A 17979-nucleotide genomic window follows, 5' to 3' on the forward strand; every position below is an offset into this window, starting at 1 on the left:
GGCCTCCGTGGGGGAACCCCCTGGGGCCAGATCGCCCCGCGCCCCCCCAGGACCCTGGAGCCTGCCCGCGCCGCCTTGTCCCGCCGGTAAGAGAGGTGGTTTAATCCATGCCGGCGGGACAGGCATTCCAGCAGCGGGACTTCGGCCCATCCGGGCCAGAGAATCGCCGGGTGGGGCCCGCCAACCGGCGCGGCGCGATTCCCGCCCCCGCCGAATCTCCGGTGCCGGAGAATTCGGCAACCGGCGGGGGCGGGATTCACACCAGCCACCGGCGATTCTCCGACCCCCCCACCGGATTGGAGAATCGCTGGGGGTCGGCGTAAATCCGCCCCCGCCGGCCTCCGAATTCTCCCACCCCCCAAAAAACCGGCGAGGCGTGAGTCGCGCCGCCCGCCTCAAGAATGGCGGGGTCCAGCGCGACTCAATGGGCCCCGGGGCCACCCGAATTCTCCGGCCCGCGATGGGTCGAAGTCCTGCCCGCCTGTAGCCAGTCCCGCAGGCGTAAATTGGAGTTGGTCCCTTACCTGCGGGATCTGGCGGCGCTGGCAGCCTCTGGGGTTATTGGGGGTTTGCGGGGGGATCTGGACCCAGGATGTGCCCCCACGGTGGCATGGCCCGCGGTCGGGGCCTACCGATCTGCAGGCGGGCCTGTGCCGTGGGGGCACTCTATTCCTTCCGCACCGGAGGCCGTGGTCATCTGCCATTCCCGTGCGGAAGTAACTCCATGTGCGCATGCGTGGGGATGACGTCAGGAAACGCTGATGCTCCCGCGCATGTGCGGACCTGCGCTGGCCGGTGGAGACCCTTCGGCCCCGGATGGCGCGGTGCCAAAGGCCTTCCACGCCAGCCGGCGGGGCACAAACCACTCCGGTGCCGGTCTAGCCCCTGAAGGTGTGGAGGATTCCACACCTTTGGGGCGGCCCGACGCCGGAGTGGTTCCCGCCACTCCACTGCACCGTTTCTGCCCGTCCCACCAATTCCCGGAGAGTCCCACCCCATGTGTCTTCCCCGCAGGAATTAGTCCGAGATGGGAGAATTCCACTGTCTTCAGGTTTGCAATTCAACAAAGGGAAGCTGCAAGAGTGTGAAAGACCACCATCTATCTCCTAACATATATCAATGGCCTTTTAGCCATTCTGGATAGATTATGACTGAAATTGGCTTCTGATACTGAGATTCTCGATCATCCCAAAACTCAGAGGAGACCTAGCTGACAGAAGAACACCAACACTATAACAGCTGCAGGGAAAGACTTTCCTTTTAAAAGGCATCAAATGTCAGTCAGTCTGAGAACCAGACTCTGAAAGTAGCTGTGAGCCATTAAACAGCCAAAGTGCTTAAATTGTTCCAGTTTCAAAGTTCACCTGAGAACCAACCTTTTAGATAAATGCCGACAAGAAACCTTGTAACCTATTGTGAATCTTTTGCTTTACAGGGTTGTCACTTCAATTTAAATCATCAATCCCGTTCAAGAAAGCATAGGGCTGCCACCAGGGAGACCAAAAATCATAAATCAGAGAATGATTAACTGTAACCTGAAAAGGTATACTGGGCTGGATTCTCCGCAGCCCCGCGGTGAAATCGCAGCTGGTGCCAGGGCGGAGAATCCAGTTTCACGCCGAAATTGGGCACGGTGCCAGCTCGACGATTCTACGGGCCCCAAAAATGGGCATGACCGCGGAGTACGCCGCGCGGCTAGGGGCCCATTGCCAGAGGCCCGCCCAGCAAACCTCCGCTCCCGACAAGCGGAGTTCCCGACGCCATGGAACTAACCACCTATTGCCGGTCGGGATGCTGGCATGGTGGCTTCCGACTCAGTCCGCGGCCGCCCTGGTCAGGGGCGGGGGGATCGGAGGCCAGGGGGAACTTATAGGCGGCCGGTGAGTGCTTGTGCAGGATTAGATGATTGGGCGCGCGGTCGATCGGGGGGGGGATCTCATTTCTCGGTGTGGGTCCGTGGTCCGAGTCCACCATGGAGCTCTGCGCAGCCGCTGGAGGCCGCCGCCGTGCGCATGCGCGGACTCTGAACCGGACGTGCGGGGGCCAGTATCTGCAGCTAAAGCTACGTGATTTACTCCAAGTCCCTGCAGGGCATTGAATTAGGTCAACTTTTTTATTGGAACTTCGGGAGTAAAACTCCACCCTTTTTACGCCGGCGTCAACACTTAGCATCATTTTGGGAGAATCCAGCCACTATCTTTGGGCGAAATTCTCCTACCCGCCCCGCCACATTTCTGCCCCGACCGGCCGGCGGGAGTCTCCGTAACACCGGCCGGTCAATGGGGTTTCCCATTGTGGGGCAGCCCCACGCCGTCGGGAAACCCCCGGGCGCCGGCAAAACGGAGACTCCCGCCGGCGGAGAATGACGCCCCAGATTTGTATCCAACCTTTGAGTGTGCTTCTTTACGTTAACCAAATAAATTAGATCAACAAACTATGGGAAAAATTAAAAAGATTGTTCTTCAAAGGGATACCGAATCAAAGTAAACATAATTTTAACATAATAAAAACATCAAAACAAAATGTAAGTAAAGGGGTCGATAATGTTCCCCAGTCCCTGTGGTGCCCACCGAACACGGAAGGCCTTGTTGATGCTGACAGATGCCAGCTGTTCCATTTCCAGGAAAAAGGGTCAGACAATTGGACAGACGCCCCCCTTTGACTGCCCGCTACCTGGACCTATTAAAGGCCAGCTTGGCTAATCCCAGGAGCAGGCCCAAGATGAGGCCCACCACTCTCCCATCCCCCCTCCACACTGGATGCCTGATGATCAGGAATGGGGGCTGGCAGGCAACCACAAATAAATTAACAGATTTCTCAGAAAACTAAAAAGGGGATGAAGCCTCAGACAACTTACATATACACGGTCCACGGATTCCACAAAGCTGCAAAACTGCAGCATGTTGGAAGTCCATGATCCAAACCGCGCAACACCCTCAACCTCAAGTTCCCGATATTAAATGTGAGGGCTCCCTTGTAGAGATTTCTCCATAGGTGACCCATACTGCCGAACGTCAACAAGGCATATCGGGACTTGTCTGCATAGCAGGTGAAGGCAAGGAGGTGAAAGGTGTGCAGCAGCATCCCACACAGGAAACTCCTCTGTGCCATGATAAATGGCATGAAGGACATTTCCATAAGGTGACTCAGCTTATGCGACCCTGGGTGAGCCTATCTTTGAGTGTGTGTGTGCATACATGAGACTGAATGGATGCTGTTGCATTAATTTGGGGTAAGAGTTATTATTTTATTTCTTTATTTCATATATTATTGTTTTTATTTACTTTAAACTCACAAAAGCTTGTTGCTGAATTATTTAATTGGAATACACATTCTAAGGGCAATAGATTATACACTTCTTTATGTACAAAGCAAACTGACCACAGGTAGTGAGAGAGAAAAGAGTTTGAGAGCCATGAATTAAATATATTCAATCAGTGTTTGAAAAAGCACTGAATAAAGTTTGTGATGTGGAGATGTCGGCGCTGGACTGGGGTGGGCACAGTAAGAAGTCTCACAACACCGGGTTAAAGTACAACAGGTTTATTTGAAATCACAAGCTTTTGAAGCGCTGCTGCTTCGTCAGGTGAAGTGGAGGCAGGTTCACAATCACAGCATATATAAGAGAGACACAATTGCAAGGTCGAAAGCTTGTGATTTCAAATAAACCTGTTGGACTTTAACCTGGCGTTGTGAGACTTCTTACTGAATAAAGTTCAACATTAAACTTTGAAAAAGTTAATGTTCAAATAATTAAAGCCAAATTAGGCAGTGATATTGATAATCAACTTAACGATATGTAGTAAAATGTGATGATAACCTTTTTTAAGAAAGCACGACCTGGGAAGTAAAGCCAAGTGTCCACAAAGCTCTGTTCTTCTGATGCCTTTCAAACTGCAGTATTTGCAATGGTGGATACAAAGCTCACTCCTAGTTAGTTCAAATCAGATAATTTTGGATTTTTATTGACTGTTCTGATCAATACGAATCATTTTGTATTGAACATATATGAGGCTGTGGGGTTGCTCAGCACTAATGGGCAGATTAAAGAGCATTTCCTGATGGCTTCTCATTTTAATATCAGCACTTCCATTTTTCACTGACTTGAACAGAACAGGGTTTTAAAAAGATACATTAATTTAGTCCTGAACAAACACTGCCTAAACTGATCACATATAACTGTATTTTACCGTATTCATTTACTGATGACACCAAACTATTTGAACTGGTAAAAAGAGGAAGATAAACAGAAGTCAGAGGTATCTAGAGAAATTGAGCAGATTGGTTCAGAAAATTGAGGATTGATTTCATTGTAAGTTAATGCAATGCACATTTGAATAGGATGCATGAAATGTGTAAAATATGAAGCATTTTATATATATACAAAGATGGTCCACAGAATTTTGTTTTACTATTACTACTGATCAATCACAACATTTCCAAATATGCAGCTGTATTTAGCAAAGCTGATACTATACCGGATGGACCTCAAGGGCATTTGACTAGAAAGTGAAACAAGTTGCCTAACCTTGTACAGATCATTGGTGATGCCATAGTCAAATACTGTGCAATCCTGGACACCCTACCTTCAAAAAAAGAGCTGCATTGAGAGGATTCAGAGAAGAGCAACAAGGATGATTCCAGAACTTAGAGCATAATCACCTGATGCTGTGTTGATTAACTCCTTCAAAAAAAAATCAAAAAAATCTTGATAAGTATCTAGCTGGGAACAGAAATGAAGGTTACAGGAATCAGTATGGGCTGAAATGGTCAAATATTCCATGGAACATGATGGGCCGCTGGGTCTGGGCCAGTGATCCATCAAACTGCAGAGGAGATAAACAGGATTGGCGTTCAATGTCCTGCCTTTAAAAAATTGTTAATACAGAAACTGCATCTGGATATAAAATTGTTGGGAGTAGAGTTCATAATAGATTGGATTTTACAAGGTTTGTGGAAGGAATAGGCTTGATGCACCAACGTGCCTTTTCATATTCTCTACTTTCTTACTGTATCTACTATCTGCTTCATTCTTGAACATGAAATGTTTCGGGCTGCAAACATCATCATGGTTACTGTTATATTACTGCTTGAGAAGCATACCAGAAGAGGTGTTGAAGCAGTCGAAGACAAACTCCTAAATACGGTAAAGAACATTAATTCGCTTTACTGACACATTAGTCTGAAAGAAAGTATGCAGTTTTTGTCATGTTGTTCTTAGTCAGTTTTAAAGAAAATATCCGATGTGAGGAAGTTACATATTACATTTGTGCATTTAAATCTGACAGCCGTTGTTAGGGTACAATATTATTGATATATCTAGTTATAATAGTTCAACTTGTTATTTTTATTGGTGCAAGTATCGAAGTATGATTGTAGATTGCAAAACATTCCACTATGTAAAACAGCAAAGAATGTGGTTTTACCAGGACTGTCACAACTCGCAGCGTCACTCCTTCCATACTATTTTCCAGTTTTTGATCTATTAGGGAACCATTCAATCCAGTGGTTGGATTCCAAAGTCCTAGCTATATGGAGAACACAAACAAGAATTATTAAAGCAATGTCATTAACTTTAATTATCACATAATTATACTGTTTTACTTTCCTAAAGATTTATGTTTGTCACAGCTCATTATACCAGCATGAAGATAGTGAAGATAGTGAAATTAAAATGTGATTAATATAATTATACATTAAAAATATAAAATTGGAGCCAATCTTAGCGGTGTTGCTCACAATAAATTGGAGAGCACACTGGATTTTATAAAGACAGAAGCACAATGCCATGCAGCACACAATTATTCTGCTGCTAAAATAATGTTATGTTTACTTCCAGGCCTATGCTTTTAATTATTGTTGCTGTAACCTGACACATTGTGAGAGGTTAATTGCTTTCTTCCCCTTTTCAAAGTAATTTTGGAAAACCACTCGTTAATTGTCAGGACCTTTGGTTGTCCAATTAGATCTACTGCAGATTTATGAAAATGATATTTGAGCTGATCAGTACAAGTGTGAACTTTCAAATCCAAGAATGACCAAAATATTTCAAAGAGTAAAGATGTCCAAGTGCTTAAAGTAGTTGGTGTGCGACTTTGCAGTGTGGATTCTCAAGCGCAACAGATCAACTATACCTCATAAAAATCACCTTTCCTCATTTGTCATTCTAAACATGAAAGCCAAGATTTTGCACATGGCTCACTGTAATGGCAGGGGGAAGAGGTGGTGGGGTAACAACGTGTTCCTTAACTAAGGTTTATTCACACAACACCGGCAATGTGAACACAATGAAACACCCTCTCCTTCAAACACACAGTCACATACACACAAGAGATGAGTTTTACAGATAATGCATGCACTTATTAATGTATTTTCAAGGAAAAAAAATCATTGGTGGGATTTTCCGACGTCCCAGCCACATGTTTCCCGGTATGAGGAGGAACACCGGATGTTGCATTGCCAGCAGAACCAGAGAATCCCGCTACCAGCGAACAGCTGGAGATTTCCGGTCCCGTATGTTTAAATTATTCCTTCAAGGTGAACTTGTTGCAGGCCTGGATGGCTTTCTATCTCGCATAGTTTTTGAAGGTGAAATGAGGTTGGAGGCTCCTGTGGAAAAAGAGGTAGAGGCCCAAATTTAGCGGCAGTGCTAGCCGTGGGCGCAAATCGCATAAAAATCACTAAATCTCATGAGACCGAAAACGAGATTTGTGCCAGCGAGAACCCCAAGCGCGATGATGGGTGCGAGTCTGATGGGCATAGCCCCATCCTATGTTTTCACCCACCCAGTGAAAACCAGTTATGCTGACCATGCTGGGACGCACAGTTAGGTATAATCCCTGGGTGGGGTGTGTCATGACCGGGCAGTGCCTTGGCACTGCCACATGAACCCTGGCACTGCCCCTATCATTGCCAACCTGAAATTGGCAGGGTGGCACTGCAAAGGTGGCAGTGCCAAGGGCCTACTGTCTGCACGGGGGGGGGGGGGGGGTGTAGCCCCCTGGACGGGGGGGGGGGGGTGTAGCCCCCTGGGTTGGCCACTTCCCGACTTTAAAATGGAGATCCGCTAAGAATGCAGAGAAATTCAGCCAACGCAGGAAAAACAAGCAGGTGCAAAGTTTCCTGTAATCAGAACTTGCAAGAACCCAGACAGCACTGAAACTAACAACCATCTACATATTAATGAGCGATCCCCGGGAACAATTGGAAACAATTGAGGTAAACAAGGCCAAGCCAGACTTCTCGGCGCCAGCAGGAGCCAAGACAAAGGAAGGCCAACGGACACTTAGGAACCGCCCAGCGATCAGGGAACAGCACCAGTATTGGAGAAATCGATCCAAGTGTTCAGAACTTAGTCCAATCACTTGGAACCAGGTACGGGGTCCGCCCCGAATGGCGCAAAGCCCCTGGGGACTATAAAATAGAGTCCCCAAGTTCAATTCATCCTTCTTGGCAGTGTCTCTCAGCAGCTCAAAACAACCCTTGACCGTGACCCGCCTAGTAGCTGCACCAACCAAGTAAGTCTCCAGTCAACGCACGCTACGAGATAGGCGCTCCTAGCTACCAGTCTACACCAGCTTTGAAGCCTGCAGACTTAGAATCGAACGGAAGGCCATTTGTTCCCCTGACCTGGTGGGCCAGTTCCAAAGCTAAGTATAGGCCTTTTAGTGTTAGAGATAGTCTAGTAAGTAGAGTTTTATGCATGAGTAGTGATTGACTGTGTATAATAAATGTGTTTTGATTTGAAACGTACTAACTGGTACATTATTGATCCTAAGTTATTGATCAGCACTTGAACTTGAACCTCGTGGTGGTATCATAAAGGTACCTGGCGACTCTAGAGCAAAGATGATAAAACAGAGCAAATTAAGTAAAGACACAATGAGCAACATTTACTAAGAGCCAACCAAACGTTAGCAACAGGGGGGCAAAGGGCCCTGGGGGTTGGGTTGGGCTTGGGTTGTAAGTGAAGGGTTCACCACAGGAAGGCTCCTCCAGAAGCCCCGTCCACCCAGGGTTGGGGGTCCCGTGTCTGGTCTGCCCTTTCCAGCTCTGGGCTTTCTGCTATGAGAAAAGAGGAAGTGACACCAGCTCCTTTGATGTGGTGTGGAGCTGTCAATCATAGCAAGAGTGTTTATAAACATTGTGATTAGCATCATAGCAGGATACTTGAGATGCATTCATGCATGAAAGGAAAGATAAATAAACAATCCACCAAGCAGCCTTGTCTGAAGCATTAAACTGTCAATTACAGGATAGTGAAAGGTGTTGCTCGGTGATATTGAATCGACGTTTTGCATTTCAAAGGGTGTCAGGAAATATGAAGCTTTTTCATGTATTGTGGGATTTCAAAGAAGCCTCTGACATTTGTAGCAGTTGTTGTTTTAAAGGTTTTTGTGTGAGGGAACCGCTGTTCGGAAAGGGAAAGTGGTCCTGTATTAATTCTTGACTAGACTGCCCGGACAGCTGAAAGACATCCTTCCTTGTCAGCTGGGGGGGAGGGGGGAGTGATGGGGAAGAATTTACATTGTGGTGGGTGGGGGGGGTGGGGGGGGGGTGGGGGTGGGGGGGGGGTGGGGGGTGGGAAGAGATGGGGACCTGCTGGCGGACTTTGTGTTCGACAGATACTGGCATTCAGATGGAATGCAGCGAGTTCTCCACCATGAATAGATTTGCATGGTTAAGGAGTCAGACTCGCACCTGGGTGCCGGTCAAAGCACCAGCAGAGACCAATCCCAATCCCTAGCTGGCGGAAGCACTTACACCTCTGGAATGCAGAAACCCGACCACCGAATCTGGAGAGCGAGTAGATTTGAGTTTCAGTGATCCTTCAGAAAATGGAAGTTGGACATTCCACAAGTGATTTTGCTTCCATAATGCTCTTTTAAAGAAGGGGACTCCACCTGCAGACATTTATGTTTTCATGACTGTCCAGAAGCATGTTCAGGCATGAGGTAATCATTGCCTCTCTAGAAACTGCAAATAGTAGTCACCTGACTTTCTGGTAGCCATTTTGGGAGAAGCAGTGTCCATTATTCCAGTGTTTTTCAAACTTTTTTTCTGGGGACCCATTTTTACCAACCGGCTGACCTTCGCGACCCACTCTGGGTGACCTTCGTGACCCACGCTGGCCGACCTGCGCGACTCACCATTTTCTCTGACCTTGTTTGTTGCTGACAAACATGGAGAAAATGGTTTTGGGTCCCTTTGGCCCCCCGAACTTGAAAAAAAAAGGCTGCGACCACATTTTAAAAAATGTGTCCGCACTGTGCATGCCCGCATGCGCAGTGCGGCTGAATTTTTTTCATCTGTTCCTGGCCATTTTGAAGGCTGCTTTCAGCTGCCATTATTAAAAGCCGGCTGCTACGGCTGTTGCGCGCTGACCCTCCCGACACCCGCCCGTGACCCACCCGCGGGTCACGCCCCTGTGTTGGACAATGCCTGCAAGATTCCATGTTTCTTCCTTTTCCTTTTAAAAATGTCTGAAGTTCACATTAGTTCTTATCTTAATAGTTATGGACATGTTATGTCTTCACTAGGCATGATATGATGTAATTTCTGCAGTCAATCTTACTTGAATGATTTATATGAGATCCCAGGAGATGCAAATGCCTCTGATTGCAAGCAGTGTGCAGGTTGTGGTTGAATAGCATTCTGATGCAAGACTTAAGGCTAAAAGGCCAGACACCGTAAGCAGATTTGTGCTTCCCAACCAGCCACATCCTATACCTGCACATGTAACAACAAGCAGATGCAGCCAGGTTGTCCATGCAGTATCATAAGAGGTGTAGCAAGCAGGCATATCTGCTCTGAAGAGGCTCATATAAAGACGTCAGCCATCTATCTCATGCATCCCTGCCATTCAGGTATCAGTTAAGAAAAACACTAAGTTAAGAGTTCACATACTCACACCAAAGCTGGCAAGAAGTACAAGACACGTATACTCAATGAGTTATGTCTCAATAACTTTGCTGGAAGTTGTTTGGGGATAGATGAAATGAATGATAGTGAGCTATTTGCACAGTTAAGGATCTGCACATGATGATATCTTTGTGGAGAGAAGAAAGATGATAAAGATGGAATTGTTAATGCTGAATGGCAAGTGGTGGAAGTCAGGAGAAAGCTTAAAAATGGCAAGAATGTCTCCTCGCTGGTAATGGGTTCTCTTCTGTATCTTCTGAGCGTTTGCCCTGGTGTCCTTGATGCCTCCCTCCTCTAAATTCTTTGGCACTAGGCTTCTTTGGAAAGCAAAATTGCAGAAGGCGAGAAACAATTCCAATCCTGAGTTAAAAGCCCAACTATAATTGCAGGGTACTGCCAGATTGATCCTCAGAAATTCAACACACAAATGGTAAACGGAAATGGGTGCATAGCTCACACTGTATTAGTATTCAGCTCAGATCCAAGCAGTTATTAATATTTTCCAGCTGCCATTCTTTAGGTTGTCATCATTGTCACTTGGATTCAAAAATAATGATCATAGATTGAAGTCATGGGGAGCGATTCTGCGTTTCAGAAACTAAGTGTTAACGTCGGGACTGAATTGATGGACTTCTACGACAACTAAATTGGCACCGGATCCAGAGCAATTCATGATCCGGTAATGGGCTAGCACCAGTGCCATGTGGAACTCGATCGATTCCAATGAAAAACGGTGTCCGGTTAGACGGAGTTGGGAATGCCACTCGAGAGGCTGACATATTAGCAGCCACATATTAGCACTCACTCCCCACACACACTCATCCCAGCCAACAAGATAGCAGCACAGAGAGCGACACCCCGGTTTGTGGATGCAGAGCTCAAGACCCTGCTGAACACTGCGGAGGGGAGGTGGGCCACTCTGTTCCCCGGGGTGGGAAGGAGACTTCCACCCTCCACCGTACACCAGGCCTGGGCGCCGGTGGAAGAGGCCATGAGCGTCATGGGCCTCACTGCTAGGACCGGACAGCAGTGCAAGAAGAGGCTGCACAACCTCCTCAGGATGGCCAGGGTGAGTAGGCAGCACCATGCCCCTGGCACCAAACCCCATCCCACTCACACCCATAACCCTCCACGTGGAGGGTGACCAAACCTCACCCACTGGCAGTCTGCTCGCACCCCACCATGCACCACATACCGCCCATCATGGCCGGGTGCCCTGGCCACAAATGCCACCGACTATCCAATCCCCTGTGTTGCACGCATCTGGCTGCCTAATGTTATACACTTTCTGCCCCCCCCCCCACCCTATCCCCACCCCCCCAGGAGAAGGGGTAACACGGAGGCACAGTGGTTAACACTGCTGCCTCACAGCTCTCGGGACCCGGACTCAATTCCAGCCTCAGGTGACTATCTGTGTGGAGTTTGCATGTTCTCCCTGTGGCTGCATGGGTTTCCTTCAGTTGCTCCGGTTTCCTCCCACAGTCCAAAGATGTGCTAGTTAGATGGATGGGCCATGCTAAATTGCCCCTTTGCGTCCAAAAAGGTTAGCTGGGGTTACTGTGTTACGGGGATAGGATGGGGGAGTGGGCCCAGATAGAGTGCTCTTTCAGAGGATCGGTGCAGACACGACGGGCTGAATGGCCTCCTTCAGCACCATGGATTGTATGATCACCTCTGGATCATGCACATGTGTGTATGCTTCCCAAGGAGCTCCTGATTTCGGACCACTGTGCCCGTGAACTGGTGGGAGTGGAGGGTAATCGGGGGTTACTGTACAGTCAGGCCATGAAGAGTAACGTGACAAAGGCATGTATCAGGTATAACATGTTTTAATTGGGCAGCATGATAGCAATGTTGCTTCATAGTGCCAGGGTCCCAGGTTTGTATCCCGGCTTGGGTCACTGGGTCACTGTCTGTGCAGAGTCTGCACGTTCTTCCTGTGTCTGCATGCGTTTGCCCCAGGTGGCCCAGTTTCTTCCCACAAGTCCCGAAAGACGTATTTTTCGGTGAATTGGACAGTCTGATTTCTCCCTCAGTGTACTCGAACAGGCGCCGGAATGTGGTGACTGTAGAATGCATAAGCAAAAGCATGTCCAAAGTGGAAGGTAAGTTATAAGGAGCCTCTTGAAGAAAGAAGAGTTAGATAGCCAGAGGGGTTTTTGGGGAAATCAGAGCTTTAGGGCCGTGAGAGTAGAAGACGCAGCCAGGAACTGTGGAGGGGTTATAGTGTGTGGAATTAACAGTCTCAGGGCTCAATGTGTGTGGAATTAACAGTCTCAGGTTTCAGTGTGTGTGGAATTAACAGTCTCAGATTTCAGTGTGTCTGGAATAAACAGTCTCAGGTTTCAGTGTGTGTGGAATTAACAGTCTCAGGTTTCAGTGTGTATGGAATTAACTGTCTCAGGTTTCAGTGGATGTATGGAATTAACAGCCTCAGGGTTCAGAATGTATGGAATTTACAGTCTCAGGGTTCAGTGTGTGGAATTAACAGTCTCAGAGCTCAGTGTGTGTGGAATTAACAGTCTCAGGGCTGAGTGTGTGTGGAATTAACAGTCTCAGGTCTGAGTGTGTGTGGGATTAACAGTCTCAGGTTTCAGTGTGTGTGGAATTAACAGTCTCAGGGCTGAGTGTGTGTGGGATTAACAGTCTCAGGTTTCAGTGTGTGGCATTAACAGTCTCAGGTTTCAGTGTGTGTGGAATGAACAGTCTCGGGTTTCAGTGTGTGTGGGATTAACAGTTTCAGGTTTCAGTGTGCCTGGAATTAACAGTCTCAGGTTTCAGTGTGTGTGGGATTAACAGTCTCAGGTTTCAGTGTGTATGGCATTAACAGTCTCACGGCTGAGTGCCTGTGGAATTTACAGTCTCAGGTTTCAATGTGTATGGCATTAACAGTCTCAGGGCTGAGTGTGTGTGGGATTAACAGTCTCAGGTTTCAGTGTGTGTGGAATTAACAGTCTCAGGTTTCAGTGTGTGTGGAATTAACAGTCTCAGGTTTCTGTGTGCAGGATTAACAGTCTCAGGTTTCAGTGTGTGTGGGATTAACAGTCTCAGGTTTCAGTGTGCATGGCATTAACAGTCTCACAGCTGAGTGCGTGTGGAATTTACAGTCTCAGGTTTCAATGTGTATGGCATTAACAGTCTCAGGGCTGAGTGTGTGTGGGATTAACAGTCTCAGGTGTCAGTGTGTGTGGGATTAACAGTCTCAGGTTTCAGTGTGTGTGAAATTAACAGGCTCAGGGCTGAGTGTGTGTGGGATTAACAGTCTCAGGTTTCAGTGAGTGTGGCATTAACTGTCACAGGGCTGAGTGTGTGTGGGATTAACAGTCTAAGGTTTCAGTGAGTGTGGCATTAACTGTCACAGGGCTGAGTGTGTGTGGGATTAACAGTCACAGGTTTCAGTGTGTGTGGGATTAACAGTCTCAGGTTTCAGTGTGTGTGGAATTAACAGTCTCAGGTTTCAGTGTATGAGGGATTAACAGTCTCAGGTTTCAGTGTGTGTGGAATTAACAGTCTCAGGTTTCAGTGTGTGGAATTAACAATCTCAGGTTTCAGTGTGTGGGATTAACAGTCTCAGGTTTCAGTGTGTATGGAATTAACAGTCTCAGGGCTCAATGTGTGTGGGATTAACAGTCTCAGGTTTCAGTGTGTGGAATAAACAGTCTCAGGTTTCAGTGTGTGTGGAACTAACAGTCTCAGGTTTCAGTGTGTGTGGAATTAACTGTCTCAGGGCTCAATGTGTGTGGGATTAACAGTCTAAGGTTTCAGTGTGTGTGGGATAAAATAAAATAAAAATCACTTGTCACAAGTAGGCTTCAAATGACGTTACTGTGAAAAGCCCCTAGTCGGCACATTCCGGCGCCTGTTCGGGGAGGCTGGTACGGGTCTCAGGTTTCAGTGTGTGTGGAATTAACAGTTTCAGGCTTCAGTGTGTGTGGAATTAACAGTTGCAGGCTTCAGTGTGTGTGGAATTAACAGTCTCAGGTTTCAGTGTGTGTGGAATTAACAGTCTCAGGTTTCAGTGTGTGTAGAATTAACAGTCTCGGGTTTCAGTGTATATGGAATTAACAGTCTCAAGGTTTAGTGAATATGGAATTAACAGTCTTGGGTTTCAGCGTGTGTGGAATTAACAGTCTTAGGTTCAGTGTGTGTGGAATTAACAGTTGCAGGCTTCAGTGTGTGTGGAATTAACAGTCTCAGGTTTCAGTGTGTGTGGAATTAACTTTCTCAAGGTTTAGTGTGTGGAATTAACAGTCACAGGTTTCAGTGTGTGTGGAATTAACAGTCTCAGGTTTCAGTGTGTGTGGGATTAACAGTCTCACGTTTCAGTGTGTGTGTTGAATTCACAGTCTCAGATTTCAGTATATATGGAATTAACAGTTGCAGGTTTCAGTGTATAAGAAATTAACAGTCTCAGGGTTCAGTGTGTGTGGAATTAACAGTCTCAGGTGTCAATATGTGTGGAATTAACAGTCTCAGGCTTCAGTGTGTGTGGAATTAACAGTCTCAGTTTTCAGTGTGTGTATTAATAGTATCAGGTTTCAGTGTGTGTGGGATTAACAGTCTCAGGGTTGAGTGTGTGTGGATTAACAGTCTCAGGGCTGAGTGTATGTGGGATTAACAGTCTCAGGTTTCAGTGTGTGGAATTAACAGTCTCAGGTTACAGTGTGTGTGGAATTAACAGTGTCAGGTTTCAGTGTGTATGGAATTAACTGTCTCAGGTTTCAGTGGATGTATGGAATTAACAGCTTCAGGGTTCAGAATGTATGGAATTAACAGCCTCAGGGTTCAGTGTGTGGAATTAACAGTCTCAGAGCTCAGTGTGTGTGGAATTAACAGTCTCAGGGCTGAGTGTGTGTGGAATTAACAGTCTCAGGGCTGAGTGTGTGTGGGATTAACAGTCTCAGGTTTCAGTGTGTGTGGAATTAACAGTCTCAGGGCTGAGTGTGTGTGGGATTAACAGTCTCAGGTTTCAGTGTGTGGCATTAACAGTCTCAGGTTTCAGTGTGTGTGGAATTAACAGTCTCGGGTTTCAGTGTGTGTGGGATTAACAGTCTCAGGTTTCAGCGTGCCTGGAAATAACAGTCTCAGGTTTCAGTGTGTGTGGGTTTAACAGTCTCAGGTTTCAGTGTGTATGGCATTAGCAGTCTCACGGCTGAGTGCCTGTGGAATTTACAGTCTCAGGTTTCAATGTGTATGGCATTAACAGTCTCAGGGCTGAGTGTGTGTGGGATTAACAGTCTCAGGTTTCAGTGTGTGTGGAATTAACAGTCTCAGGTTTCAGTGTGTGTGGAATTAACAGTCTCAGGTTTCTGTGTGCAGGATTAACAGTCTCAGGTTTCAGTGTGTGTGGGATTAACAGTCTCAGGTTTCAGTGTGCATGGCATTAACAGTCTCACGGCTGAGTGCGTGTGGAATTTACAGTCTCAGGTTTCAATGTGTATGGCATTAACAGTCTCAGGGCTGAGTGTGTGTGGGATTAACAGTCTCAGGTGTCAGTGTGTGTGGGATTAACAGTCTCAGGTTTCAGTGTGTGTGAAACTAACAGGCTCAGGGCTGAGTGTGTGTGGGATTAACAGTCTCAGGTTTCAGTGAGTGTGGCATTAAGTGTCACAGGGCTCAGTGTGTGTGGGATTAACAGTCAAAGGTTTCAGTGTGTGTGGAATTAACAGTCTCAGGTTTCAGTGTGTGTGGAATTAACAGTCTCAGGTTTCAGTGTATGAGGGATTAACAGTCTCAGGTTTCAGTGTGTGTGGAATTAACAGTCTCAGGTTTCAGTGTGTGGAATTAACAATCTCAGGTTTCAGTGTGTGGGATTAACAGTCTCAGGTTTCAGTGTGCATGGCATTAACAGTCTCACGGCTGAGTGCGTGTGGAATTTACAGTCTCAGGTTTCAATGTGTATGGCATTAACAGTCTCAGGGCTGAGTGTGTGTGGGATTAACAGTCTCAGGTTTCAGTGTGTGTGGAATTAACAGTCTCAGGTTTCAGTGTGTGTGGAATTAACAGTCTCAGGTTTCTGTGTGCAGGATTAACAGTCTCAGGTTTCAGTGTGTGTGGGATTAACAGTCTCAGGTTTCAGTGTGCATGGCATTAACACTCTCACGGCTGAGTGCGTGTGGAATTTACAGTCTCAGGTTTCAATGTGTATGGCATTAACAGTCTCAGGGCTGAGTGTGTGTGGGATTAACAGTCTCAGGTGTCAGTGTGTGTGGGATTAACAGTCTCAGGTTTCAGTGTGTGTGAAACTAACAGGCTCAGGGCTGAGTGTGTGTGGGATTAACAGTCTCAGGTTTCAGTGAGTGTGGCATTAACTGTCACAGGGCTGAGTGTGTGTGGGATTAACAGTCATAGGTTTCAGTGTGTGTGGGATTAACAGTCTCAGGTTTCAGTGTGTGTGGAATTAACAGTCTCAGGTTTCAGTGTATGAGGGATTAACAGTCTCAGGTTTCAGTGTGTGTGGGATTAACAGTCTCAGGTTTCAGTGTGCCTGGAATTAGCAGTCTCAGGTTTCAGTGTGTGTGGGATTAACAGTCTCAGGTTTCAGTGTGTATGGCATTAGCAGTCTCACGGCTGAGTGCCTGTGGAATTTACAGTCTCAGGTTTCAATGTGTATGGCATTAACAGTCTCAGGGCTGAGTGTGTGTGGGATTAACAGTCTCAGGTTTCAGTGTGTGTGGAATTAACAGTCTCAGGTTTCAGTGTGTGTGGAATTAACAGTCTCAGGTTTCTGTGTGCAGGATTAACAGTCTCAGGTTTCAGTGTGTGTGGGATTAACAGTCTCAGGTTTCAGTGTGCATGGCATTAACAGTCTCACGGCTGAGTGCATGTGGAATTTACAGTCTCAGGTTTCAATGTGTATGGCATTAACAGTCTCAGGGCTGAGTGTGTGTGGGATTAACAGTCTCAGGTGTCAGTGTGTGTGGGATTAACAGTCTCAGGTTTCAGTGTGTGTGAAACTAACAGGCTCAGGGCTGAGTGTGTGTGGGATTAACAGTCTCAGGTTTCAGTGAGTGTGGCATTAACTGTCACAGGGCTCAGTGTGTGTGGGATTAACAGTCAAAGGTTTCAGTGTGTGTGGGATTAACAGTCTCAGGTTTCAGTGTGTGTGGAATTAACAGTCTCAGGTTTCAATGTATGAGGGATTAACAGTCTCAGGTTTCAGTGTGTGTGGAATTAACAGTCTCAGGTTTCAGTGTGTGGAATTAACAATCTCAGGTTTCAGTGTGTGGGATTAACAGTCTCAGGTTTCAGTGTGTATGGAATTAACAGTCTCAGGGCTCAATGTGTGTGGGATTAACAGTCTGAAGTTTCAGTGTGTGGAATTAACAGTCTCAGGTTTCAGTGTGTGTGGAATTAACTGTCTCAGGGCTCAATGTGTGTGGGATTAACAGTCTGAGGTTTCAGTGTGTGTGGAATAAAATAAAATAAAAATCGCTTGTCACAAGTAGGCTTCAAATGACGTTACTGTGAAAAGCCCCTAGTCGGCACATTCCGGCGCCTGTTCGGGGAGGCTGGTACGGGTCTCAGGTTTCAGTTTGTGTGGAATTAACAGTTTCAGGCTTCAGTGTGTGTGGAATTAACAGTTGCAGGCTTCAGTGTGTGTGGAATTAACAGTCTCAGGTTTCAGTGTGTGTGGAATTAACAGTCTCGGGTTTCAGTGTATATGGAATTAACAGTCTCAAGGTTTAGTGAATATGGAATTAACAGTCTTGGGTTTCAGTGTGTGTGGAATTAACAGTCTTGGGTTCAGTGTGTGTGGAATTAACAGTCACAGGTTTCAGTGTGTGTGGAATTAACAGTCTCAGGTTTCAGTGTGTGTGGGATTAACAGTCTCACGTTTCAGTGTGTGTGTTGAATTCACAGTCTCAGATTTCAGTATATATGGAATTAACAGTTGCAGGTTTCAGTGTATAAGAAATTAACAGTCTCAGGGTTCAGTGTGTGTGGAATTAACAGTCTCAGGTGTCAATATGTGTGGAATTAACAGTCTCAGGCTTCAGTGTGTGTGGAATTAACAGTCTCAGTTTTCAGTGTGTGTATTAACAGTATCAGGTTTCA

General features: G+C 46.6%; 1 protein-coding gene across 1 annotated transcript in view; it reads right to left on the minus strand.

The window, feature by feature from the left end:
• The window catches only part of LOC140426923 (glutamate receptor ionotropic, delta-2-like), a 758287-nt gene that overhangs the window by 252632 nt on the left and 487676 nt on the right, over positions 1 to 17979 (minus strand). Inside the window, exon 10 of the mRNA XM_072512211.1 lies at positions 5427 to 5528. Coding sequence (XP_072368312.1) covers positions 5427 to 5528 — 102 coding nt within the window. The remainder of the gene's footprint in view (positions 1 to 5426; positions 5529 to 17979) is intronic.

This window comes from Scyliorhinus torazame, chromosome 7, assembly GCF_047496885.1.
Source record: "Scyliorhinus torazame isolate Kashiwa2021f chromosome 7, sScyTor2.1, whole genome shotgun sequence".
Lineage (NCBI taxonomy): Eukaryota > Metazoa > Chordata > Chondrichthyes > Carcharhiniformes > Scyliorhinidae > Scyliorhinus > Scyliorhinus torazame.